This window comes from Agelaius tricolor, unplaced genomic scaffold, assembly GCF_023055355.1.
Source record: "Agelaius tricolor isolate 1412-34295 unplaced genomic scaffold, bAgeTri1.0.p SCAF_10, whole genome shotgun sequence".
NCBI lineage: Eukaryota > Metazoa > Chordata > Aves > Passeriformes > Icteridae > Agelaius > Agelaius tricolor.
The window spans coordinates 16,134,089-16,160,776 of NW_027269270.1; the positions used below are offsets into that span (position 1 = coordinate 16,134,089).

Consider the following 26,688-nt stretch of genomic DNA (forward strand, 5'->3'; position numbering starts at 1 on the left):
GGTTGTTTTTTTTTTCCTCTGCCATCTCTCTTAGAATTGATACTTTTAAAGAATTTTACTCATCAGTTAAGTGGTTTACAAATGTTTTGGGGTATAATTCACTGTTAAAAAAATCTTAGAGCAGTGCTTTTCTCCTAGATCTAATTTTTCTTCTATGGCTGTGACTGCTCAGGGTTTTAATGGTAACATCAATTAATTTAATACCAACTTCAGGTCTGGCTAGCAGTTGATGTGTGTACATTCTTCTGCATGTTCACCTGCAAAAAGCTGTATTAAAGATGCTGTGTTTGCTTGTTTCTGAACATTTCTCAGTTAAACTGAGGACCTGATCTGCAGTAACAATGACAAAGCTGTTGCTTTGTCAAAAGGCAGTGCTCCATGGGGAAATGAAGTTCCTCTTCAACATTGTTATAAAGTGCATTGTTTCTTTAAGGTTTTTTTTCTGAAAAATAGATATGCTGCTACAAAATTTAGTAATTTTTATTTTAATTCAGATTTATGGTAATTTCCTTAAAGATGAAAGTTGAGTTCTTTGATTAATAATCAAACCTAAAGTATTTCTGACTGTGACTGTGAACAGGGAAAGAACTCCTAGTTCTTTCAGGCAACATGTCTTGCTGTCATAACTTCAGGGTATGATCATCTCTTACCTGATAAGAAGAAAGAGTGTTTGCCTGTTTCATTAAGAAACTTCAGTTAAACAATCGAGCAATGACTCCCTTCAGAAAATGGAATTTAGGCTTAAAAGTGATTTTATGCATTTTGAGCTTTTAGTAGCCATGTTGCCAACTAATCTCATGATCTGTGGATGACTTATAACTCTCAGGGATGTCCGTGCATGTCTCAAGGGAGTTCATTCACATTTAACATAGATTACAACAGGAAACTTCCTCATTTACCCAACTTGCCTTACATTTTCAGAACTTATCTGCTAAAATTGTTCAACTATCACTCAAAGGCTCACTTTTTCATAGAAAGGCTTGCATATTTGGATTTTACTGATGTAAGACCATCTTAGTCATCTGACTGTAGTTCCCATCTGTGCATCTTTTCATGTTCTTATTGAGATATTTAGAAAGCCAAGAAAAATTATGTGACTAGCCTAGCAGCTGAATCATTGTATTTTATGGTGAATATCAATGCTGGCACAGGAAATGCAAGATACTAACTCAGGTTTTTTCAAATGATTGAGGGAGGAAGAGGATTTGTAAACAGTTTGCCGTGTAATAATGGAATCTTTATCCAAGCATTTCTATAATTTTATAATAATAATTTTGGATTGTGGTTTGGGGTTTTGGAGGACTTTCTCTTTATTTTTATTTTCAATAATTTTATTTTTAATTGCCTTTATGTAAATTACACATTTTGCAGAAATTGTCATGATGCCTTAATTTTCATGTATAATAATTACTATTTCATTATATCCCATATATGTTAATAATTATGTATTATGTTATGAAAAATGCATGCATATTTTCAAATAAAAACCATTAAAACGTTGTAGTAATTGAAGTATAAATTGGAAGAGTTTTGGTTGCTGAGCCTCATTTCAAAAAAAAAAAACAAACCACAATAAACTCATTAACATTAGAAGAAATTTTGATTTTTTCAATAGGCCTAAATGTTACATTTTCACTGTATGGCAATGCTTCCATGTCTTGGTAACATTAGTCTCAGCAGCCAAAATTAATAGTGGTTTTATTTGGCATTGTAAACCATAAGGAAAACTCCATTTTATTTAAACTTTGACAAATAAAAAGAAATTTTAATTTTTTTTTCTTTTTTTTCTGTAGACTTAAAATGAATAAACAATGCCCTTTTTAAAGCATGACTCATTCAAAAGTACATGATAAATGAGGAATTGTTAATTTCGTTGAAGTGATTCCTTTGCCAGTCATTGTATTGCGTGTACAGATTAATAATTTTCACAGTACGAAACTTGTGATCAAATACTACTATTTTCCTCAAGATAGAAATCTTTATTTTGCAACCAATTTGCACAGAATGTTTTCTAGTAGTGTCTTGTGCCTGTTCTCTTGTAACTATGTTTTGGATTTCCAGTGCATTAAATATGTATGTGTGGTTTTTATGGAAGCACACTGCAAAAAAACAATAGAAAAAAGGCAGGATAAAATAGGACTTAAAATAATTTTAAGGAAAAAAGAACAAAAGCCCATCAGAGTAAAAGTATTGGGGGGTGTTTCTTTTTACTCGTCTCATAGAAAGCTTACATTAACAAGAATATGCAAAAAACCCACCAAAAATGCTAATACTATATACACACACTTGTTTTCTTCCATTATTGACCCTTTATGAAGATATTGCTGTATTTTACTTTACTTGGAATATAAGATAAAATTATACATGTAGTAGAAAAATCTGTATCACTTTACAATATCTATTGATAGAAATGTATAAAATGTATGTATATGTATACAAACATGTATAAAAATTACATTTCAAAGACAGCAGCGAACAGAGATCAGGAGAATAAATGGCAGAAATGTTGGAAAGCTTTATGTGCACTATGTTTACACTTAAAGATATTTAATTTCCTATTTAAAAGCATAAAACCATAGTCATAGTTCCAGAATGAAATCTTTTGAAAAAAATGGGGTGAAAAATGTCAATTTTGCTGACAGTATGTACCCACTAGAAGAAGTGGTTTCTTTACTGATAATTTCTTGCTTGCATTTGTAAAGGTACAATATCAGTCTTGGGTTATTGTTTTACTGTGTATTTCTTTTCCTTCCCCTCCCTGACAGGACTTTGAAATGATACCAGGTAATTTATCTTTTGACTGGTTTCATTCCAGTAGCCTACTTTGGGATTATTTGGGCTTTCAGCACACTGAGGGGATGTTGCCATTTTCTAAAAAGCATTTGAATTGATATTTTAATAAATGATTTTTAGTAAATCTCGTTCTTGGCTATTTGGCCAGTCTCTCATGTAAGTGACATAAACAGTTGCATTACTGCAAAACTGTAATTTGCATTAAATGTGTTCTCAGGTCTCTCAGCACAACAAACTTCATTACAAGGCTTTCTGCTTTATGTCTGAGGAAAACCAAGATGCAACACAGGCACCAAAGTAACAGACGACCAACGGTTCCACTCGGATCACGGATTTTAACTGATCCTTCTAAGGTCTTTGAGCACAACATGTGGTGAGATGTTTCTTCAAGGATCATTTTCATATTTTCATTTTGTATACTGTTTACTCTGGTATAATGGGGTGGGTGTATAAAACAAGGTGCTGTCAGAATAGGCACATGAAGGTAGCACTAGAGGAAATCTGAGATTGTCACAAGTAATCTTTCAGTGACTTGTGTTAAAAGCTGCCCATCTGATAGTTAGTCAAGGAGTGAAATGCACATATTATTAGGGATCAGTAATCAATTAGGAGACAGAGGATCTAGAGATAAGATAGTCCATGTTATTTAAAATGGCAGAAAGTTTCTAGGTACAAGTTTCTATGCTACCATTGCATACTGGATTAGCTCCCTAATGCTTACCACTTTCAGGCTAAATTTGGAGTTGGCTATACTTCCTTGGTCAAGGAAGCTGGAAGCTGTCTGATTATTGTGTTAAGAGTGTAAAGTCTGTCTCTGTTTCATAAATCTACATGCAATGTAGTTCTTAAGCATCTTCCAGGCTTACTGCTTCCTGCTAGGTTGATGAATCCTTTACATAAAATGTAAAATCAGTGTAAATGCTGATTGAAGTGTAGGCTATATAATCAAGGGAGGAAAAGATTTTAAGAAAAGGACCACCCTTTTTCTGTAACATTGTTTTTTGATAAAATTCTGTCTGTTTGTTTGTTTTATAATTTCCTTCCAAAAAATTGGTCATGTATAGCTTCAGTTTTACCTGCTACTGTTTGGTGACAGTCTAACATAGAGTTACCAAACTTTGATGCAGGTGGTTGGAATGGATTGTGAAGATGGAAGTGAAGAAGCAGGGTTGTTCAGAAAGTGGATCTGCAGATGAATCTGTGTAGCTCAGATGGGAAAACAGGTGAAATTGAATTGAAGCAGAGGTGCATGGGTGCTGGGGGTTAGGTCATTGTTTCTGAAGCTCATTGCATTGGCAAGGTTCTCACTAGGGAGATAAGGAGAATTAGGATGTGGTGGTAGTGCTAAATAGATTATACAGAGTAAGCATAAGATATTTGTCTTCTCTAACATTGATGTATGATGTCCTTTTGTTTTCCACTCATCATCTTTGTTAGTTCATAAAGTGGCATTCTTTTTGTGTGAATTGGCAGAGAGACAAGAGCTGCTACCATTGCTGCTAGAAATACTAAGTAAATTAAATTTGGGAACTAATGCTCTAGATATCTATTGTGGTACTTTTCTGTCATTTTGAGAGAGAAGTAATGAATGATGCTAAACATTGGAGCAAAAAATGCCTGCTTCTATTCAGGTCAGTAATTGAACCAGTTTTTACATTATCACAGAGATAATTAAACCCTAAGTTAGCAAACAAGGTAGCAGAAAAAGACTAAGTTGCATAGGCTAACTGAAAGCAGCATTGTTTGATCTCATATCAGGCCTACTCATGTTAACAGTTCCTGGTGTGGTTAAAATGGATAGCTTGCTTTGCTGCCTCAGTGTTCAGCTTAAAACACTTCTGTATTTAAACACTTCTGTGCTTAGAATTCTTATGTGTCCCGTATTCCTACCAGCTTGTATTGCAGAAGGAGCTGCCTCATGTGAAGCATCCGTACTATGTAAATAATTGCTGTAAGAGCTATGCAGTGACCCCTCTTTTGTAGATTTTGATCAAGAAGTGCTACAGCAGTACTATTTGGGATCAACCATATAGAAATTTCAACAAAAGCACCAAAAGGGGCTTTATGAATTTCCAAGGAGGGAAAAAAAAAAGAAAAAAAAAGGCAGTTAATGAAGATGGAGGGCTTCAGGCACCTTTAGTATTGTGTGTAGAGCCCCTGAGGGCTCTGACAGACACGCAGTGATGGATTAAAATTGATCAGCTAAAGATTACAGAGCAGCAAGTCATCTGTCAGAAGGGCTGACTGTGTATTATTGCCATCTGAATAGTCCTTGGTTTCAGCTTGCTGGAATAGGCAAGGTCAACACTGGTGATAGCAGTGAGGGAAGCAAGTCTTTCCAAGAGGATGTCTGCCTGGTAATGCTTCGGTCACTCAGTTTTATTCTACTGCAGCGTGTCTGTCAGAGCCATGACACTGCACAGGAACATTTGGTATATGAACAAATACAGGAAGGGGAGAGGCAACCTGCTGGGGACAATAATGAGAAATATTTCAGTAGAGAGGCGGAAATCAAGTCTGAGGCAGGCAGACAAATACATACCAATTAGTCCCCCACAATTAACAGAAGAGGAACAGTGAAGGTCTAAGAATTAAATTACCTATATGTCACCAACTACGGAAAAGGAAGATGCTTGTTAGCTTTTAGAGACAATCAACTCTTTTCAAGTTGGCACCTTCTTCCTTTTCCCGTAGTAACCAATGGAATTTTAGTCATGGGCTTTCAGTTAGCTCATTTCAGTAGGATTAGGATCTAATAGATTACTTGAATTATATTATCTAATTTAATCTGTTCAGACTGGACAATTTGGAGGGACAGCTGATTGGCTTTTGAAAACGTCCTGCAGCGCATTTTTGGGTACTCCCCATTGTGGTCTGATCCAAACCAGAATCTGCAGTGAAGGCAGTTTAGTCATCAGGGTCAGATCTGGGCTTGGTTCTGTGACCATGGATTAACATAACATTTAGGTAACCATTGTACACAAGTATAGATGGCATAGACTTTGGAACCATTGCAGCACTGCTTGACTTGTCTCATTCTGTTTTCTTTTTTTAATATTACCTTTCTCTGTTCCTCAGAAAAGTAAAATCCTGTTCATCAATTCCACTTGTTCCAATTGAATAGGTGGATTATGCTCCCTGTTTCAGAACAGCTGATTTCTTTGCTAGTCCTTAGTTCCTCATCATAAACACTATTAATGTGAGGTGTTTCTTGAATTAGGGTGTTTGTTGGTAGGTCTCTTATTGTATTCAGCTAAATACAGTCCTAATGGGATACTCAAAATACACTCCTGTAAACACACTCAATTTGTAAGATACATATAATCCTGTTATTAATAAAAGAAATATATGCTACTTCAGTCTCTTGGCAGTTGGAACATGGTTCTTAATCACTTGACTTTTACCTAATTAGTAATTAATTTTTATCTATTATACACTGAAAATTAGGTTTTAACTGTCAGTCTCCTTGTGGTCATTTGCTTGCACTCAAAAATTAAAAAAAGTTATTTGAGACAGTGTAGCTAATTCATGACTGTTTTTCCTGGGAAAAAATATTATGGAAAACCCTATTGAAAAGCTGTTGCTTCAATTGCCTTCTTCAGGGACCACATGCAATGGTCACAAGAAGAAGAGGAGAATGCCAAGAAAAAAGCAACAGAGAATTCTCTTGTGAAAGTTCAATCAGAAGACCAAGGTAACAAATTTCAAATGGTATAAAATTTTTTTAATGCTCTTTATTAAAATAATTGAAGATTTGTAGAATTCAGGAACATTATTTTTATTTCTACATTCTTTTATCTAAATTTTTTAATTTGTTTTTTGGGTTTTTTTCCCTTTGTTGCCTCAAAAGAACTCACAGCGTGTTTTTCCTAACAGTACAGTCTCTTATTTGAACAGTTTTACAGTTAGGGGGGCAGTAGACTCTGTGCAAAACACGTGCATCAGTATGGTGCAGTTGTTCTGACCCGTTTTGCAGTCCTCCAGACTACAACTTCTACTACACAAGGCTTTTACAGAATCAAAGGGAATGAATTTGCAATCAGCTAGAGTGCTGGGGATGAAGATTCCCATGTACAATATTCAAATGCTTTTCAGTGATTTGGGAACTATTTAGAGAACTTGTGTTTGTTCATTGCACCGTATTTCTGTTAAATGCCATGCAAGTTGCAGTGGTCCCAGCTGGTCCCAGCTTGCTGCCTTGGCCAGGCTGAGCTGGGAGTGCTTCAGGAATCCATGTGTTCACTTTGTGTGGAAGGTGTTCCAATACATCCTCCATTGTCTGCTCTCTAAGGGATTGGGGAGTTTTGTGCCTGTCTTCAGAAGGAAATTTAATGTATTCTGGGTTTCTGAAGAGTGATAGCTCTAGCTTCAAACTGGCAAACTAAACCACAGACTAAACTCTAGGGTAGTTATGAGTGCTAGAGCTGGAATATCAACTTGATGGTAGCATAGAAGACTGGATTCTTCATTTATTCTTCTGTTAGAGGGATATTCTGAAAGTGGTCACTTGCATATCTGTGCCTCAGTTTACTTAGCATGTCATGAATCTGCCAGATAGTGTCGTTATGATCATGTTGGAGGTTATTTGAATTACCTGAGAATGTCCCTTGCATTCTGTGCCCTTCATCACCTTGAATACTCTGAGATTGCCAGCCTGCCTTTCTCTGTTACCTCTCACATTCTTTATCTATATACAGGAGTACAATGCTTGTTTTTCAAAAATTACATCTAATATCTTAACCTGATTTGTACAAAAAGCTGAAAAAGAGCTTGTAATTGAAAAGTAAGCTGTGTGGCTGTATGCTCATGGAACCTTGCATTCTTCATCTACAGTCAATTAGAAGTTAGTTTGTGCTGGTGAGAAATGGAATAATCAGGCATTTGGCTATTGCCACGAAACACAAGAATCCAAGGACATTTCTTATGAATGCTCCTCTGTTTAGAGTTTGAATAGGTGAGCATTGCTGATAGTGTTCCTTCAGAAAGCTTCAGCTTCCTTCTGCAAATGGAAGTACATTTTAGCCTATTTGTGTAAACAATGAACTAGACCAAGGCTAATGAGCAGGTTATTTTGGGGCCTTGAAAACTACAGTGAGGAGAAAAAAGACAGATTTCACCAGTGCTATTATATTACTGAAGTAGAAGAGCTCTGATGAGCCTTTTTAAAGCAAGAGCAGTGGAACTGAATGAACTCATGATACTACATTTAGGAATTTGATTTCCATATTAGCATGTGCAGTTTCTTCTCAAGCATGCTTGCTAGTAGTTGAAGATCGTGTTATGGAGAAAAATTGATTGACAAAGTAAAGGCTTTTTGGTTTTTTGGGTTGTTTTTTTTTTTTGGTGGGGGGTTTGGTTGTGGTGGGTTGGTTGGTGGGTTGGTGGGTCTTTTTGTTTGGTTGGGTTTTTTTTTTTTCTTGGGAGTTTATATGTTTTTAAGTTATGCAATTTTTACATGCTTTGGAATATTTTGTGGGTAGGCTAATTAAATGCACCAAATGAAATAAAAATTTGATAATACTGCATGCATGTTATTACACAGAGATGCAGGAATGGCCAGTGCAAAAATGCAAAGTAAAGTGTTCCTTCACTTAAACCCATATCATTCCATACTAATACAGTCTGAAAGGCTGACTTTAGCTATTTCTTTCCTTCAGTTCTGAAATCTGGAAAACTTGATGTGAATTTAAGTTCAAGGATTCTGAGCAGACTTGTAAGAAAATTGTGACTATATCAAGGGGTGATAATAATTAAAGAGTCTTTTGACTAGAAGAGTTGTGCTTTTTATATTGAAGCTGAGCAATCTATAAATGTGCAGCTTAAACTATTGAAATCTGATATATAAATGACCTCAGTCAACTCTGAACTCTTAATATAAAACAGGCCTGTACAATTACAGGGCTGGGTCCTGCCCTTTAATAATACAATTGGATGTATTAAATGTTAATTTTAAAACATTATGCAGATTTCTAGGACAAGGCATTCTGCCACCTCCTTACCACTTCCCACTGCCTGTCTGTGCCTCTAATGATAATTCTCAGCCTTGTTTATCTCTGAAAAGCTGTAGCAATTTAGGAAATAATATGTTAAGATTTAAAGAGAGTAGTAGAACTGCACTGTACATTTACTCTGTACATTTATATTAAAAGAATTAATGTGTTGGTGTGAGTGAGAACAAAATAGGAAAGGCAGCACATTATATGAGGTACACTTTTGCAGCAAGAGATGTCAGGGGTAGCAAGATAGTTCTGCAAAAGCTTTGGAAATAAGGGGGAAAAACAAGAAAAAAAATTTTGTTTGGTACTTAGGAGGGATAAGGAAAGGAAAAGCATCAACAGAAGAGACATTGAAAAGCTGTAATTCTTATCTTTTTATCAGCCTTCCTTTGAAAGGGTTAGCTAGCTCCAATCCAGTGGCTAGCACAATTAGTGCTAGTGAGAAGGAGGAGAGATTTTGTTCTTGAAGTGAGAAAGGGCAGGTTACAAAGTACATCCATAGAGTACATGGATGAGTGGAAAAGCAGAAAAGAGAATATTTGCTTTTTTAAAAAGGAGGTGGGAAAAAAAGAAGAGTCAGAATTGGTTTTAGTTCCTGGAAAAATACTGGAAGAGTACATCCAGAGCTTGCAGACGTTGGGTTCAAAAGAACAAAGGAGATGAATACTGGCCAACAAATATTTTTTCAAGGATAAATCACATAAAATCAAGCTAATTTTCTTCTTGGAGAAGGTTACAAGCCCTGGGGATAAGGGAAAAGCAGCAGATGTCCTGAAGTTTATCCTTAGTCAGGCTTCTGATTTGCTTTACTTGACATTTTCATAAGCAAGTTAGGCAAGTGAGAGCTAATGAAACTGCTTTTAGGTGAATGAATGCCTAGAGAGAGCCTTTCAGAATGGAAGGCTGTGCTGGGCAGAGGAGTGTTTTATTCTGTGTCCAGTTCTGTTTGGTATTTTCATTAGTGACCCCGGGAAATTAGAGACTGGAAGATGATGTTAAGTGAAGATGTGTTTTAAGTATGGTGAAGGACAGGATTAAGATTCAGAAAGATCTGGACAAACGTTGGAAAAAATAATCTGAAATATATAAATTTGCTAAAAATGAGTGCAGATTTCTTTACTTCAGAATAATTCCTTGAGAAAAAAACAAACTAGGTTTTGGAGCAATTGGCTTGGTAGTCATTTTGCAGAAGATCTGAGAGTTGTGGTGAATCACTAGCTGAATCAGCAGTGTCATGCTGTTGCAAAATGGCAAGCTGGGAGTTATAAACAGGATTACAACCTGGAAGCCTCATAAAATACTCCTTTTTCTCTGCAATTATAATGCCTTTGCCAGAATAGAACACCCAAAAGTAGTAAATCAATTGGAGAGAATCTAAAGAAAAATTGAAATGATCAGAAGTCTAAAAATCAAAAAGAAGAGAGTTAGTTTTAGACAATCTAGAAAAGAGATTGTTTATGAAGGCATAATAAAATACTTCAAATATGTAAATAGGTGTTGCAAAGAGAAAAGAGAGTAATCTTGGCTTTGTCTGCTTGATCCCTATCTGGGACAAGAATTGCTTGACCTATTTGCAAGATGGAAGTTCTTAGGTAGACAGTGGAAAACGTTTCTTACTGTGTAGAAAAGTAAGGACTGTAATATATTACTGAAGAAAGTTGTATGTGAAAGGTGGTATTTTAAGAATAAGTTTGACAGATGTTTGTGGAGAAGGGATATGAATTCCCTGACTGTGTGAAATCCCTTCCAGTCCTACTTTCTGACATTCTGACACTCAGTTAAAATGTTTTGTGAATCAAAAGTGAAAACAAAAGTCTGTTGTAAGACTCTGAAGTGTTTTGAAAATAAGAAAGCAAGTATATTCCTTCTGTATTGTTGAATGCTTAAGTGTGAATTATTGTCTATTTGCTATGCAGTAGCATTTATCAGTCCAGTTCACAGAACTGGAATTTTTTTTTTTAATAGGTGATGAGGTACCAACAAATTTGCAATTGATTACAGATTTCATAAAGCATGAAAGAATTTCAATTTACTATTTCTTAAATAATTGAAAAGATGCATTGTTTTTATAATTTGAGACATGAAAGCTTGTCTAAGAATCTTTAGATTCTGTATTTTGGTGGTGCTGTTCTATGATGTCACTACACTTTTAAAAATATGCTGTAAGCCTGTCAACCTCTTCCTAAGTGTCATAAAATCTAATTAAACCTTCATAGGAGTTATTTTGTGCACAAGTTAAGGTGAGACACGAAATCCATGTGTTTTAATTTAAATGTACAATGTGTGGAACTATGGATTTTTAAACTGTATATTTGAGGTCCAAATTATATGTTGCTTTAGAGTGTTTTCTAGCTAAGTTCATATTCACCAAGGTTTTGTTCTGTTTTAATTTCAGATAAATATGAGAGAGAAGCCAGTAAATATTGGAATGAATTTTACAAGACACATAAAAATAACTTTTTCAAGGATCGCAATTGGCTGTTTCTGGAGTTTCCAGAAATTCTTCCAGAAAAAAGGAGACAAGAGTTCAAAGCAGAAAAAATATCTTTAAAACACACAAAAATAAATAATGACAACAGTTTTTCACTCAAAAATGGAATGTTTGAAGAAGGAGAAAAATACTGGGAGAAAAATTATGGATCTGGTTCTACTGCTGTACAAGGATATCTATATAATAAAAATCAAGTAAAAGCTCTTACTGCCAATCCTCAAGGTAAAAAGTGTGGAGAAGAACTTGGCAAAGTCAAATCCTTCCCTGGTTGTGATGCCACTTACCGAATATTAGAGGTAATGCACTGCAAATGTTCTGCCCATCTACAGAGCTCCACATAATTACTCAAAAACCTCATAAAGACCCTTACTAAGTATCAGGAAAGCAAGCCTTTGGAATTTTACATAATACATTGGTTTATGGCAGAAACTTTCAGAGGAACCTAAATCTGGACTTGGTTTTCCCATTACAGTTTTTCCCCAATTACAATGGGGCTAGATTGTTAGATTCCATTTTCATTGAAAGTCAGGATTCTTATTTCCTTAGGACAGGTGTGAGTTTAAGTGCTTTGTCTCAAAGTGCAAGTACTTGCTGCATTCTTGCCAAATGGTGAAATTGGACAAGAGTATTGCATTTTCTTATGCAGTTTGAGAGACTGATTCTCTTTTAACATCAGAAAGACATTGGGGACAAACGTGATCATGTACATGATTTGAGAACTGTGGTATTAGCTGATTATACCTTTGCTGTCCAACATACCTTCAAGTCTAATGGGTCCTACTGGCCAACTATTTTAAGACAAAAATAATAAAAATAGGTTTTGTTTGCTCATTTATTTTAAATTTATCTTTCTCTTCTGATTTTAGGTTGGCTGTGGAGCTGGAAACAGTGTCTTTCCTATTCTGAAAGTTCTATGGTAAATTGTGTTGGATTTCCAAATATGAATGTTGTATTCATATCTTCATTTTCACCAAATATTGGTGCTGGATCAGTGCTGCAGGAAGCATTGAGTGAACCATTTTATAGCGCTAAGATTCTTAGTGTGTCAAACTACAAATAATATTGGTGGCATCAGTATAGAATTCTCCTCATGTTGCTCCACCCTGGTCTTGGGGGATCGTATTTGCTGACAAAGTTTGTCTTTGAATGCATTCAGGCTGAGTTCTTGTAGTTAATCTCAGGCAGATGAAATATTCTCTTGTTTTATAGATCCCTGTAAAGCTACCAGGTATCTCTTCAAAAGGCCAAAATTATAGAGACCATAGATAATGGCATGTGATCTACTGGAAAGAAGTTCTATTTTTTCTGAATTGGCTGGTATATTTGTCACATTACTTGTGGTTTTAGTGTCAAAGCACAAGTCCTGTATCACATTACTTAATTCATTGAAACATCTTAATCCACTTAGCTTCCAGTTTTAGAAAAATCTGTTATGACAGCTTGTCCTCCCATTCTTGTAGGCAGGAAGGTTTTATTGGAAAGGATATGTATATTTCAAGGGTTGAAGAAGATTTCTTTTTATTCGTGCCTTTAAGAGCTTGAGAACAACACAATTCGTTATTCTATCAATGAATTCTGATTGTTAGTATCACCATTATACAAAAATTCTCCATTTTGCAGATATGGAAATGCAACAGGAGGAATTAAGTGGTGCACCAGGGTCATACATAAAACCTCTGTTAGCAATGCAACTTCATCCCACAGCAAATGCTTTGCTTTAGACAGCAGGTAGTGAAAGGAGAGCCTGGTTTCATATGAAAACTTTGAAAGGAACCCTATATAGAAAAAGATATGATGTGGCTGTGTTGAAAAAGATGAGACAAACTTTTGTGTTTTCCTCACAGGAGGCATTAGTCATAGATTGGCATTTCTGATAATTAAGAAACTTCTCCTTAGGTATTTTTCCTGGAGATCTCTATTCATGTGTAAATCCTTCAGTCAATCACATTGGTTGATAGATTGAACAACTTGCTTGTTTGTCATGTATATGACCTAATGGAAAGATCTCTTAATCTCTAAGCAGGCTTGGCATTAGAGAACAGTTGGTTTTACTCTGAATTTATTAATCTAAAAATTGCCATTCTGCTAATTATATGCATATAGAATAATATATCTATATGCATATAATTATACGCATATAAAAACAAGCCAGTGTCAAGCAAGTGTACCCTGGTTACAAAAGAAAATTTCACTAAAGTTAGTAATGTAACTCTTAAACCTCCTCCCCCTGCCTCCTTTAAAATTTAAGTTAGTGCTTTTTAATGCAGTGTGTCTTGAAAACACCATCCAGATCAAGCCATGTCTTTGTCTTAAGTGGACTTTTTACATAGTTCCTATTCTGCTCCAAAAAAATAAAAGAAACCCCCAAAATTCTAACAAGTCCATTAGGTAATCAGCTTAACCTTTCCAAAGTGACTGACTGGGTCCAAAGCCTGGCTACTTGTCCTCATTCATAATAAATATGTAAATTCATCAATTCTCATGGTGGTCACAGAGCTGATAAAGGTTTTGCTCAGCAAACTAAACAAGCATATTTTGTTCCAGAAGCATTCTCCTGTTGAGCCTTCAGAAGTCACTAGCTTAGCTGTGTATACTGTGAGATCTTACAGGCACTGGCAGACTTTATTGATTCCCTTCTAAAGAAGCCATCTATATCTTAAACATATTTTTAATTAATTAAATTGATCATGAGTTGATCATGAGGTCATCTCTTAGTTGATTTTGAGTAGCTTTCTCAGTTTATCCTTCAGTGGTGAAAAAACTTCTCCCTAGAATTACTAGTATCTGATGAATGGTACAAGGAAATTTGCAGCTGGCTGTCTTGGATGGGAAGAGAAGGGAAAACAGTGCTACAGGAAATTCTTATTCATCCTAGCTGGAAAACAAAGGAGATAATAGAGTACAATAACCAATAATGCTTAATCAAATCAAAAGAACAGCAAGGTGATACATGGAATTGCAAACTTCCACAGAACTGGATGACTTTTGCAACTCTCCATCCCTGCCCAAATCATATTGCTAACTAAACTGCATGCATGGGCTAATAATGCAGTGCTCCTGTAAGAAAATGTGACCTATTAATGTGCATTTATGCATTACAGCACCAGGACATTGTCATCCGTTCTGACAGCCCTCTGTGACCTTTTTTCTTTTCCTTTTTGCTTCCTCACAGACAAGGTTATAATTCTTTTTGTACTAGCTGTCTGTTGGTATTCTTATGAATTTGTCTGCCCTATTGGTTCATTACAACCTATGTGGCTTTCCATGTGCTAGACATCAATAAAGCATGCTTGATCAAGCCTGTGGAGAACCCCAGAGGACCCTCTGAAGTTTCATGAACACTGATGTAGACTTTCATCTTATACATTAATAATTTTCTAACTGATGTTGGTTTTGTTTTCCTAGCAATACACCTGGAACCTTTCTGTACTGTTGTGATTTTGCTTCAGGAGCAGTGGAGCTGGTAAAGGTAATTCATGCACTCTCTTTAGAGTACCTTACAAGCCTGTAATTCAGGAGGCTGCCAGGAAGCCATCTTCATGAAAAAGAATGTGATGGCTTTGACAACTTTTAACTGAAGTTTTCAATATTCCAAAGAACAAAGTCATACTGTATGCAGAGAGGAATGAATACCATCAGTGAGCTTGCTTCTCAGCTTGAGTAAGATACCGGACAGAATAGGCTTTTATATGAGATGTTTTACAATGCAGAATAATTGAAGAAAAAATGTTTCTTGAGTCATAGTAAACGTATTAACTACTACTGTTCTCTCTGTGCCTCTTTTCATCTTTTTCCTGACAGTCACATTCGTCCTACAATTCAGCCTGGTGTTCTGCCTTTGTTCATGATGTGTGTGATGATGCTTTACCCTATCCTTTTCCAGATGAGATCCTGGATGTCATTCTCCTTGTCTTTGTGCTCTCTACTATTCATCCTGACAGGTAAATGAAGACTAAAGGGCAAAGCAAATGGGTTAAATCTCTTTTTTTAACTGAAGGTTTTCAATAATAGCTAAAGAAGATGATGAATATTTAATGTTATTTAATAAGCTACAGCATATATAAGGTATTTTAAATGCTGTTTACAATTTTCAGGCTTCAAGAGAAAAGGTGGTCAAGCTAATTATAATTAGTGAGTCTCCAGTCTCCATCAAAATACAAGGGATATATTGTAACTAAGTACATCTCTGCTGGAAGGGACAGATTCAAAAAAAGGCAATTCATTAAAAACCCAGGCTGACAGTCTTCTAGAAGGTAGTTATTTTTAGTGATCAAAACCAAACTTTCGTGATTTAACACCTTACAATGTGTTGATGTAGAGTTAGATTGCTGATTTAGCCACATTCAAATGCTTACATGCAGCCCTTTTAAACTAAAATGGATCTGTAATTTTGTAACTCGTTTGGATTACAAACATTTGATCTCATTTTCATGTCTGGTGTTGAGTACTGTTAGCCTTTGCTAATGCCTTTTGATGTCTAATGAACCAAATTTTATGACTGTTAAGATTGGCTGATTGTGAACATGACCTTTTTTTAATGCAAAAAAATTAAAAGAGGGCATGTGAGTTAAACTTGACTCTAACTAGGTTATATGGAGGGAAATACATGCTGTTGGTGTAATAATACATTTATTACTTCAAGAATGTCATCAAAATGGGCTTGGTGTACAGAACAGTATTTACCTTTCACTTTCACTTTTTGTGCACATACACTTCTTTCTGAGTGTTCAAAACTTCTGTTTCTGTAGGCAAGGCTGTAATTCTGTGCACAGCTACTGTCCTGAGCAGTCTCTTACTCATAGGTGCTGCTGCCTTTTTGGTCTGTGGCAGCAAACTTGGTTGCTTATATTTGCAAACTTCACCAGCATCTCATCTATTCTCTAAGGATGCAAGGGGTTGTAAATAGGTTGGCTAAGCTACTGAAGCCTGGAGGAATGTTGTTATTTCGGGACTACGGAAGATATGATACAGCTCAACTTCGTTTTAAAGAAGGTAATTCCCGAATGCTTTTGTATTTTACTGTTCATTTTAGCTCTTTCTGGGGAAAAAAAAAGTGACATGTCCTTTTTCATTACTGCTCTAATTTCTTAGGTCATTGCTTGTCAGAAAATTTTTATGTAAGAGGAGATGGAACCAGAGTATATTTCTTTACCAAAGGTATGGAATGTTATAGTTTCATAGAATGGGTTGTGTGTTTCTCAAGGTGATTTGGAATAAGAAAGCTCACCTTAAAACATAAATTTAAAGAAGGTTTTATTGGCTTTTTAAAAAATTCTCTGCTTTTAAAAAGACCAAAGCTACCTGTTGTAAGAAAATAGTTTCCTTTGTGTGCACACATGTTGCATTTGGGATCCTGCAATTTTGATTACAGATGTCGCTGGAAATTTCTCTTTAAGTATCCTGTGTGTAATTGTATGCTCAAATTTTATTATTTAACCATGCACGTGATTTCTCTGTTAAAATTGAGGTAAACATGCTTGGAAGTAGAGTCTGTAGCTATATATGGCATAAAAGTCTGGATAGGCATTTGTCAGGGGAAGTAGCTTTATCTTGATAATATGTGAACAGTGACCAAAATGGCATGCATTTGTTTACTCAACTATAGCACCTGGAACCTTGTGAAGAAAGGGTATCTATGGATGCTGTGAGTAATAACTAATGTGGTTTGGGCCTCAACATGACATTTGTTACTGCAGAATAAATCAAGAGCTGTGAAAATGAATTTCTAACAAATCCTTATTACAGGAAGTGTCCTTTAGCTTTCAAATTGCGAAATAGATTTAATTCCATCTTTGGTTGAACTACAGGTTGGTAATTACTATGTTCTACAAATGACTTTTTTTTTAATTGCAATAATTTTTCATATGAAAAAATAGATGAGGTATGGAACATGTTCACCTTGGCTGGATTAACTGAAGTACAGAATTTAGTTGATCGGCGATTACAAGTTAACAGAAAGAAAAAAGTGAAAATGCAGCGAGTTTGGATACAAAGCAAGTTCCAGAAGCCATTTTAATCTCTGCATAATCCTGAAGAAAGCACCAAAAGGCACCCTTGTAAATAATTTTACTCCAGAAATGCAGTATGGAATTGAACCTCAGAAACTGAAGGAAATTTAAGTACATGTATTTTCATTTAAGTATGCGTAAATGTTGTGTTAGCCACTGAAAAGTATTAAAAAGTTCAATAAATGTATTGAACTGAAAACCTTTCTCTGACTTTCTTTTCTTTGTAAATTCATATGTGTAAGAAAAATCTGGGGGGAGATAAAGGCCATTTCTGACTTCTGCTTTATATGCAATAATCTTTTCATAACTGTGACCAGGCATTATTTTACTCCCTTGAATATGAATAGTCAATAAGTATAAGTATATACCTCATTCCTGTTGAAATTCATGGTATGTAAAAAGGTTAGTCTGAAGCATAATTGTTTCAGAGATTTAGAGAAACAGAGTATCTGTTCTCACTATTACTACAGACTGTGTTAATTTCTGAGTCATCCTTTTCAACCACCGTGTCTTACGACTGTATTTCCTCTTTGGAGGGAAATTTTTTGGTGCATAAATAATGAAGACAAAAATTTTTTTTCTGATTTGCGTGTAGCTATGATTTCACACTAACTGCATGTGATATGTATACATATCAGATTGCTCAGTGATTTTTCTCCTCCTGACTGATTTATTATGCTGTCTCTGCTTTTCGTCTACATGCTCATAAGGAACAGGCCAATTTCAAATACAATGTGTTACATTTAAAGTGCTCTAGATTGTAAACTGAATATGTTTCATGTAGAAAACCATTACCAAAATGCCAAAACAGTTCTGACACCAAATAGTTAATATTGGATAGTTGTCTGGATACAAATAATACAAATATTATTTTTACAATAGGTTAGATAGGCTAGAGGGAGGAGCAAAAAGAGTAGTCTTAAGTACATTTTATTAATAGTGTTATGGAGTAATGTAATCACACTAGAATTGCAATCTATCTGGCAGCTGAGATATTTTTGTTGTTTACAAAAAGAAGTTGCTTTCTTAGGGATTCTATATTAGAAAGAAAAATCACAGTGTTTTTTATTGACTGGGTGGGGATATAGCAAAGGACAGGACTAGTCCTGTCCTTCAGTACTTTAAATTCTTTTAAGAAGAAAAGTGAGCTGCAAGCACTGTTTTCAAATGTAGAACATAATCCTGAAGGCTGTTGAGCTTGTATTTAAAGATTCCATTATGCCACTTTGCTATTTTAATGTAATTTTAGATCACTTTGCCACAAGGAGGAGAGAACAAGAAAAAGGTGAATGAATAAAATAAATCTCTTTATTTAAACAAGGGTGTGGGATGCATGTAATCTATAACATGTAGTTTTGAGTGTCATTAATACAGTGATACTCAAAGTCTCCTTTGTTGTTTTGTTTTAGGCTGAAGGGTAAACATGTCACAACTGATAGCCCAGCCCATTGATCTTTTTGCAAGTTGTTAGCTGCTTAGACAAGAAGGACTGATGGTCTCCTAGGAAGAAAACCCTAAATTGTCTAAACGGGGATGCCAAATATCTTCATCCCCGTTAACCCAGATGTATTTCAAGAATAAGGTACATTTTTGATATATTTGAAACTCCCATTAGAGGAAAATACTGTTTTATGAATCAAGAGGCTTAGGAAGCTTTGGCTAGCAATAGCATTACTGTAACCTGCAATAAAACTCTCGTGGCATAAATCAAAGGTTAAAACACAGCTGTGTTTCTTAAAGCCCTAAGAGATTGTAGCATCCTCATGGAAAATGTAAATAAATGTCTCTTTACATTTTAAATATGTTGCTACTCTGTTTTATTAATTGTGACTTCTGAATATACATAGTTCTTAGCTAGCACAAATAATTTTCACTTGTAGAATTTTCCAGAGAAGTGATGATGATAAGTTCTTGAGCATCAAGCAGTCTTATTCGTGTGTGTGATGTAAATTTTCCATTTGTAGAGGCGAACGTAATGTTTGCTTTGGCACTCACAAGGGTATATTGATTCTGGCAAGATTTTAATATGCTCTTAGTTAAACAAAAGTGTGACTTCACAAAAAACAAACCCTGAATTTTGAATGGCCTTAAGTAAAATCAGCTGTTTCTCTTCCACAATTTACACTTCAAGTATTGGCTGCCTCTTTTAGAATAATAGTGCCTGATTTAGAAGTAATAAGATCAGCTACTATTTTAAGTGTAGAATATCCACTGTCTGAACAGTTGTAAGATTCACAGAAGAGGATATGGAAAAAGGCATAATTCCCAATAAGAACTTTTGAGTCTGAGTAGCACTTCCTGTATTTTGGCTTTATGACATTTCACTTTTCAAAAAGCTTAATCAAAGACATATTTTTAAAATGCTTCCAAATTATCTGTATTAAGCAAGAAGGACTACTGAAATAAAAGAAGAAAAAGAGATGCAGGCATCTATATAGGAAAGGCAGTTTAAAACAGCTAATTGTTAATTTCTGGAGGAAAGAATAACTAGTTTATTAATATAGGAAACTGCACCTAAGTTTCACTTTTGACATATGAAGTTGATTTTTTAATCAGATATGTACCTAAAATTAATTAATACATGTTCTATAAATATACATCATTTTAATTTGTAATTGCAAATTTTCTTTAATTTTTTTTTTTAATTCTTATTGGTTGTTTCAAGCATGGCTTCCTAATAGCAATTAGAGAAAGGTGGTCTTGCTAGATCTGAGCTTCAGCTTCATTGGCTTTGGCTTGCTTTATGAATACTATGTATTTTTTGTCCAGATGTACATGGTACATGTACTGGTTTAGACCTCGCTTAGTTTTTAAGCAAGTGTGAGGCAGTTAAAAAGTAAAGAAAGTGACCAACTTACACTAATTTTGAAGTATCTAGTCAATAACAATTAGTTCATATAAAAAAATGTTGCCTTTTTCTTAGCAAAATGAAGGCAGGTGCTTGTGCCACATTCACAAATCCACTGAATCTGCAGAGGACAGCCAAATGCAGCCATGATAAGTAGAACTCTAGGAACACTAGGGAAAAGCTTATTGTCTTGGAAACTGCACAGCTAATCTCCTGATTCTGCTGGTTAATAATGGCTAAAAGGTTATAGCACACAACCCCAGAATTTGTATTAAACAATGGTGGAAATCACTTTACATAAATTCTGCTACTTTGTTTTCATTTGTGGTGTGAACTTTACTCACTGTTCCAGTTTGCTCTTTGATCTGTTGACATATGGTTTGCTTCCTCTTTTTCCTGTGTTTAGTGGACAACTGAGCAGTTTCTCAAGGAGCCATATACACAAACATCTGCTGTAAAGTTGGTTGTCTGAGTTATTGTTAGAATTGAAAAAAGGGAGATTTATTTCCTTCTGTACAGATTGCTTTTTCTTTTTGTGTGAATGCAATGAATTGTATAGATGCTAAATTGTATATAGTGGTAGTGGCTGTATTTTTTAATAATTTCAAGTCAAGTTTCAGAGAATCAATAGAATGGTTTGGATTGAAAGGAACCTTAAAGGTCATCTAGTTCTGACCCCTCTCCTGCAGGCAGGGACGCCTTCCACTAGACCAGATTGCTCAAAGTCCCACCCAACCTGTCCTTGAATATGGGTATATTGTCTGTGATAGTAGTTCATATATAAACCATTTCTTCTCCATAGAGCATCTTCATAATGGGTGGAAGTAAAACATGTATACACGTTGCAAAAATATTAAACACTGCTATTGTTAATAATACAGTTCACTTTGCATTTCAGTATATGTAAACTTCTCTCCACCTTTGGAACAAGGAAGGACATGAGGGTTTTTTTACATCAGTTATGTGCCAGTTCCCCTTCTCTTAAGAATCATCCAGGATTTGGACAAGGTAAGTTTCCTATATGTGGTTGCACTTTGTATGTAGTCAGTAAGAACTACATGGGTTGCCATGGGTGTCTTAGCAAGTTCTCCTTCTTACCTGTGCCTCCTGGTATGCAGGTCATGCCTGGACTGGGCTTTGAGCTGAGAAGGAAACTTCTCTGTTGAGAGACCATCCTTCACCTCTTTCTAGTACCTCTCTCTAAAAGGAGAACTTGCCTGATTTGAAAGCAAGAGCCATACATGCAAGAGGGGAGAAAGATGAATATGCAGCTGAAAGGCAGGCAAGAGAGGGAGTGAGAGTTTCCTCTGGGAGCTAGGGTGAGAAGCAATCTTAGATAGACTGACCAAGAAAAATGAGATACAGAACAGGGAACCGAGGAACAGGACACTGTGGACATGGTTTATGGAGAAGATTTGTAACAGGATACAGTGGGACAGGGTGAGGACCTTGGGCCTAGAAATGAATGAAATGAAATTAATTAATTAAATTATTTAAATTAAAAAATACAGGAGGCAAGAAGAGAAAGGGGACTATTTGTCACAAAAATAGGGTGAAATCTGGGTAAGCAAAGCAATCAGTCCAGGACTGGAGGTAGAAAGACATATCTTCAAAGTTTTTATTCTCCCAAATGGTAATGTATTTTCACATCTTAGTGGAATATTACAGGTTTTCTCTTTCATCCATATGTGCAAAATGCATTTCAATATATTAAAAAGATGGAATGTTTCATTTGTTGTAGTTTGTATGTGCTATGCACATGTTTTCAACAGTGCAAGCAAGTGTATGATACACCTGCTTTTGCTTTCTCCTCAGGGAAAAATGTTTTTACCTTCTTTCAAGTAGCATCCTATAGTGACAGAAGCTACATTCCTAACCTCCTGGGAAGCAAATACCAGAGAATAACAGAAGTGTCTATATCCTGATTGTGTGCAATCAAGGTAGAACAATTAAATTTACTCCATGTGTTCTGATGATGTCCCATTTAAATCAAGACAATATCTGCAGATTATCACTGTGAAGAGCCTCCGAATATCAGTTTCTGTTATACTTGCATCTGTTCAACAGAACTTATAGTGAATTTGTATAAACTAGAAATAAAACTTAAAAAAAATAGCAGAATAGGCTTCATCTGGGATCAGAGCAATTTAGAGATTGAATATGTTTTGTTATTTTAAAACACTTATGGTTGCAGAGGAGCACTTATCCAGGGGGCTGAAAATTTCGCTTATTTGAGGTATGATGTATGTCAAGAATATTAAAGCTAATATCCGTGTTTTGAAGCTTTGTATACTTAATGTTAGCTAAAGCTATCTTTTCAATTGTTGCTGTGAAAAAGGAGTTAGCAATAAGATAGTCTCATTTTCAGAGGATATTTTATTGATTGGGTTGCTACAATTTTGAAGGGAACTCAAAAGATTAAGGAAGCAAGTGAATTAGCTTAATAAGGTGAAAACCCACAGATGACATATACAATGTGATAAATAATTAGATTAAGAATAATCCAGGCATTCCTGTATTTTGATACTAAATGAAATCTTAAATTAATTTAAAAACCAGAGTTGGTGTATCCTCCTAGTTATAAAAACAAGCCAAATGTTAAAACGTTTAAGTATGATGTAAAAATAGAATGCTCTATAGCTACTGCATAAATCCAATGTATAGTCTTCTCTGTAGTGTGTCATGTTCAGTGAGAAGAAAAAGATGCAGCAAAAATAGATGGTGAAGTTTTTTCATGTCTCTAGGAATTTTCATATGAAAACAGCTTTGGGAATTGAATGATAGACAGTGTGAGAATGGCATATAATGTTATGTTTTAGTATTTAGAAGGTCTAATTTATACCTTTACATGATACAAAAAGCAAGATGAATTAGTCAAGTTGGCAGGCAACAAACTTGCATTGTATATATTCATCACCATGCCCTATTAAGACAAGGAATCACAATGTTCACAAGGTTAAAAGATTGGTGAATTACCAAAAACTGGTTGTATTAGATTTTCCGTTTGCATTTTTATATGTGTGAATGGGAAATTTTGCCTATTTACTGTTCAAGATTTTTAAATGCTTCAATTAAAAAACCAAAGAAATAAAGAAATAACAATCCTAAAACCTTTGTCATTACCTTTTGTGAGATCCTAACATTGCTCAACATTCAGCTCAACAGTAAAGGTGAAGAATAGGCCTGGATACAAAATGGGTTTAGTAGACACAGTTACCAAATTAAGAAAAGATAAAGGGGGAAACGGAGAGAAATAGAGAACATAATAATTGGCATGACAACATGTAGTCCTGTAGCAATCATACAGCACTTAATATTTTATATGGAATGACAAATTCAGTACAGTTCCTGAGAGAGCAGGAGAGAGACAACAGTGTTGCCACACTTCCCTGTCACTCCTGACTGTAAACTGGCACGTGGACAAGCCAAAGGCCAAAGAGTGAAAGTAGTTGGTTTGGTATAAGAGTTACAATTAATTAATTATGCTCGGTTGAGAGTGGCTGTTTTGGAGGGTTTCATTACAAAGCCAGCACTAATTTTTTCTTTCCTTAGTGTCAAGCACACTGTAGCCTCCATTTCCTTCTGATATACCAAGTGCTCTTTAAATGGAGGAGTGCATCTTTCAGCTTGAATAAAAGGGTTGTTGTGCAGTGTAGCATTTAGCAGATGGGCTTAGAGAATCCAAACCCACCAGCAGTCCTCTATTTTACACTAGGAAAGGCTTTGCCATTTTTAATGGCTCTATTTGCTACATTCCCTACTAAGCGCAGTAGTCAGATGTTGTTCTGAGGAATAGGGCAGCTTAGCTTCCAATGACATTGATTACACTCAACAGTGAGAGCATGAGAAAGAGAAGTGGGTGGAGAAGTGAAAAGGCAGTGTGAGGCATTTCAAGGAGGAGATTTGCACTCCAGCACTTGCATGTGGGTGACAATCCCTCAGAGAAACAATTTTTACTCTGAAGTGGAGCAGAGTTGAGTCTTCTGTGCTCACTTCAGGTTTAATCTCCATCCCTGCAAACTACCAGTGCAGCCTGTAGTTAAATGTGCGTTTACTTAAAATTAAAAGAAAATAACAGTAGCGAGAAGCTGCATTTTTAGCATGGAGCTCTGATTTCACAGAGAGAGACGCTGGCATGTTAATCCCTGGCATAAATGGGTGCAATTCTCAATGACAATGCTAAGCCTGTTTACACGTGGGCTGAGCTAAACCCAAAGATGACACACAATGCTGATCAAAATCATTCATTTAATCCCTTTTGAATTTTTGTGATCTAAGAACCAGAGATGTTTGTGTTAAGAAAAGGTGACATGAAAAAGCTGTCATTGTTGTGGACCATGACTTTCTCTGACATATAAATTATGACAAATAGTCATTATCTTATTTTAGATAAAAACGTCATCTTTTTATTCAAGAGTGAACATTAGTGAATTGAATAAATCATCAGTGATAGTTACGAAACTCTGAAATAAGATCTGCTTTTTAAATTAGAAACAGTCTGAGCTAGCTTATACAAAGAAGAAAACCAAAACCATCCTGGCAGTAATTCTACATTTTATTTTACCAAAGTTTATGAGGAATCAATGCAATCAACAAGAACCTTGGGTTTAGTTTCTTTTTCTTTTACATGTACTTATTTTAATAGCAAAAGAAAGCAGATGGAAAAGGAAGCTGCATGGTACACAGTCTACAAAAAATGCAAGTATTATTATATCACTTAAGATATTTAACAAGCTACTAAATCGCACTCTTCTTCTTGCATCAATTGCCTGGAGGCAGAATATCAGAAACAGTAAATATTTATTTTACTTAGAAACAATGTTAGTAAAAGGCCTCAGGGTTTAATCTGAAAAAAAAAAAAAAGTTTGAATCATTGACCCATATTTCCAATGTCATTTATGTCAGTTTAAGTCCAGAAGACTCTCAAAGTCTATAGAGCTTCTTCAAGATATTGATTAGTTTCTCATAATTGGAATCCAAATTAATGGCTTGTGCTTTGGTTTTGGTTGGAGTAGAGTTAATTTTCTTCACAGTGGCTGGTATGGTGCTATGTTTTAGATTTGTGCTAAAAACAGTTTGGTTATGTAGCGATGTTTTTGCTATTGCTGAGCTGCATTGCACAGTATCAAGGCCTTTTCTGCTTCTTGTACTGCTTCACCAGTGAGAAGGCTGGGGTTGCACAGGGGTGTGGGAGGGGGCACAGCACAGCTGATACCAACTGACCAAAGGGATGTTACAAACCATGGAGTGTCATGCTCAGCATATAAATCTGGGGAAAACAGAAGGGAGAGAGGGAGGGAGGGACATTTGGAGTGACAGTGTTTGTCTTCCCAAGTCACCATTGCGTGTGGTGGAGCCCTGGCTGTCCTGGAGATGGCTGAGCAGCTGCTGGCCCGTGGGAGGTGCTGAATGAATTCACTCTTTAGCTTTGCTTGCGTGCACAGCCTTTGCTTTACCTATGGAACTGTCCTTATTTCAACCTGTGACTTCTCTTGCTCTTACCCTCATGACTCTCCCCCACTCCACCAGAGTGGAGTGAGTGAGTGGCTTGTTGGTGCTGGGGTTAATCCCTGACAGGGCCTAATACTACCTGTAAAGATAAAATTACAAACAGACATTAAAGTACAAAAATACTTTATTCACTACCCTTATTTTGTTTAAGGGCTGAAATTTGGTTTGCTCACATATGTGTTTATATTTTTGTGTAGGATATTCAGAATTTTTTATCCTAATAAATTCTGTGGTGGATAATAAGTTTTATGAAACTTAATAACCAACCAGATAAGCATGATTGATTAAGGTAAGTGATTTTTAATAAAATCCTTAAGACATGTTCATATTTGTTGTTTTTCTCTCAAATACTTGAGAAAATTACTGTGAGAAAGTATGCCTATTCTTAAAAGACCTTTGAAGTCTAAAATAACAACATTTGTGAAGATAGGACAAAAAACCCAATAAGGGAAAAATGGCTTTTTTAATGCATTTTCAGAAAATAAAAATGCATATTTATGTTTTCCTATGTTTTTACACATCACAGATGTGTTATTTCATTACCAAAAGACTTTGCACAATGTATGTGACTCTTAGGAAATCCAGTAAAGCAATATCATCTAAACTTGTATTATGCTTTGGGCTTCCATTTTTTTTCCAATTACTCATTCTCCTTTTTCTAAATTAGTAAATCAGATTAAAAAAGAAAGCAAACATGACACTCTGTGGAAGTCACAGATAGCTGAAGCTAATGCAGGCAAATACTAGCTAAGTGTTTTTTCTGGTGGACTTTCCATTCCTATATGAGATCAAGAATACAGCTGTCTTATTGGGTGTGTTACCAGCAATTTTTTTTTGTAGATGTATGCTATATGTATGCTTGTGATATTTATATCATTTTTATATTCTTGTTTCCAGCTATACTACCTTCTGATTTATCTTAATAAAGCTTTTGGAGACTCTCAAGTGGAGTGTAAGTAAGTATTAGATATTTTAAGTATACATTATGTAAGTATTACTGGTTGTAATCTTAAAGTGAATAAATAAAAAGTTTAACATAAA

General features: G+C 35.4%; 2 protein-coding genes across 4 annotated transcripts in view; both read left to right on the forward strand.

Annotated features, from left to right (window-relative positions):
• LOC139593692 (uncharacterized) overlaps positions 1-3,148 on the forward strand; it is a 6,382-nt gene extending 3,234 nt beyond the window's left edge. Inside the window, exon 3 of the mRNA XM_071434927.1 lies at positions 3,011-3,148. The gene's annotated coding sequence lies outside the window, so the exon portion shown is untranslated. The remainder of the gene's footprint in view (positions 1-3,010) is intronic.
• METTL8 (methyltransferase 8, tRNA N3-cytidine) lies at positions 3,033-26,688 on the forward strand. Of its 3 annotated transcripts, none has more exons than XR_011680372.1 (10): positions 3,033-3,166; positions 6,396-6,487; positions 11,185-11,576; positions 12,147-12,196; positions 14,686-14,749; positions 15,082-15,221; positions 16,166-16,272; positions 16,372-16,437; positions 21,035-21,144; positions 21,952-26,688. XR_011680372.1 is itself a non-coding variant. In XM_071434925.1 (9 exons), exons 1-9 carry the CDS (start codon positions 3,072-3,074, stop codon positions 17,294-17,296), a joined length of 1,146 nt encoding a protein of 381 aa, XP_071291026.1. In that variant the 5' UTR covers positions 3,033-3,071; the 3' UTR covers positions 17,297-17,487. The 3 variants fall into 3 exon arrangements, 1 of the variants encoding a protein (XP_071291026.1); XR_011680373.1 differs by lacking the exon at positions 21,952-26,688 and adding an exon at positions 18,698-18,870 and having other exon boundaries at positions 21,035-21,145; XM_071434925.1 differs by lacking the exons at positions 21,035-21,144; positions 21,952-26,688 and adding an exon at positions 17,157-17,487.

Coding starts and splice junctions, on each gene's coding strand:
- METTL8 (XM_071434925.1), top strand. CDS start 3,072: ATGCAACACAGGCACCAAAGTAACAGACGACCAACGGTTCCACTCGGA. Junction 3,167..6,395: donor GTCTTTGAGCACAACATGTG/GTGAGATGTTTC, acceptor TGCCTTCTTCAG/GGACCACATGCAATGGTCAC. Junction 6,488..11,184: donor AGTTCAATCAGAAGACCAAG/GTAACAAATTTC, acceptor TTTTAATTTCAG/ATAAATATGAGAGAGAAGCC.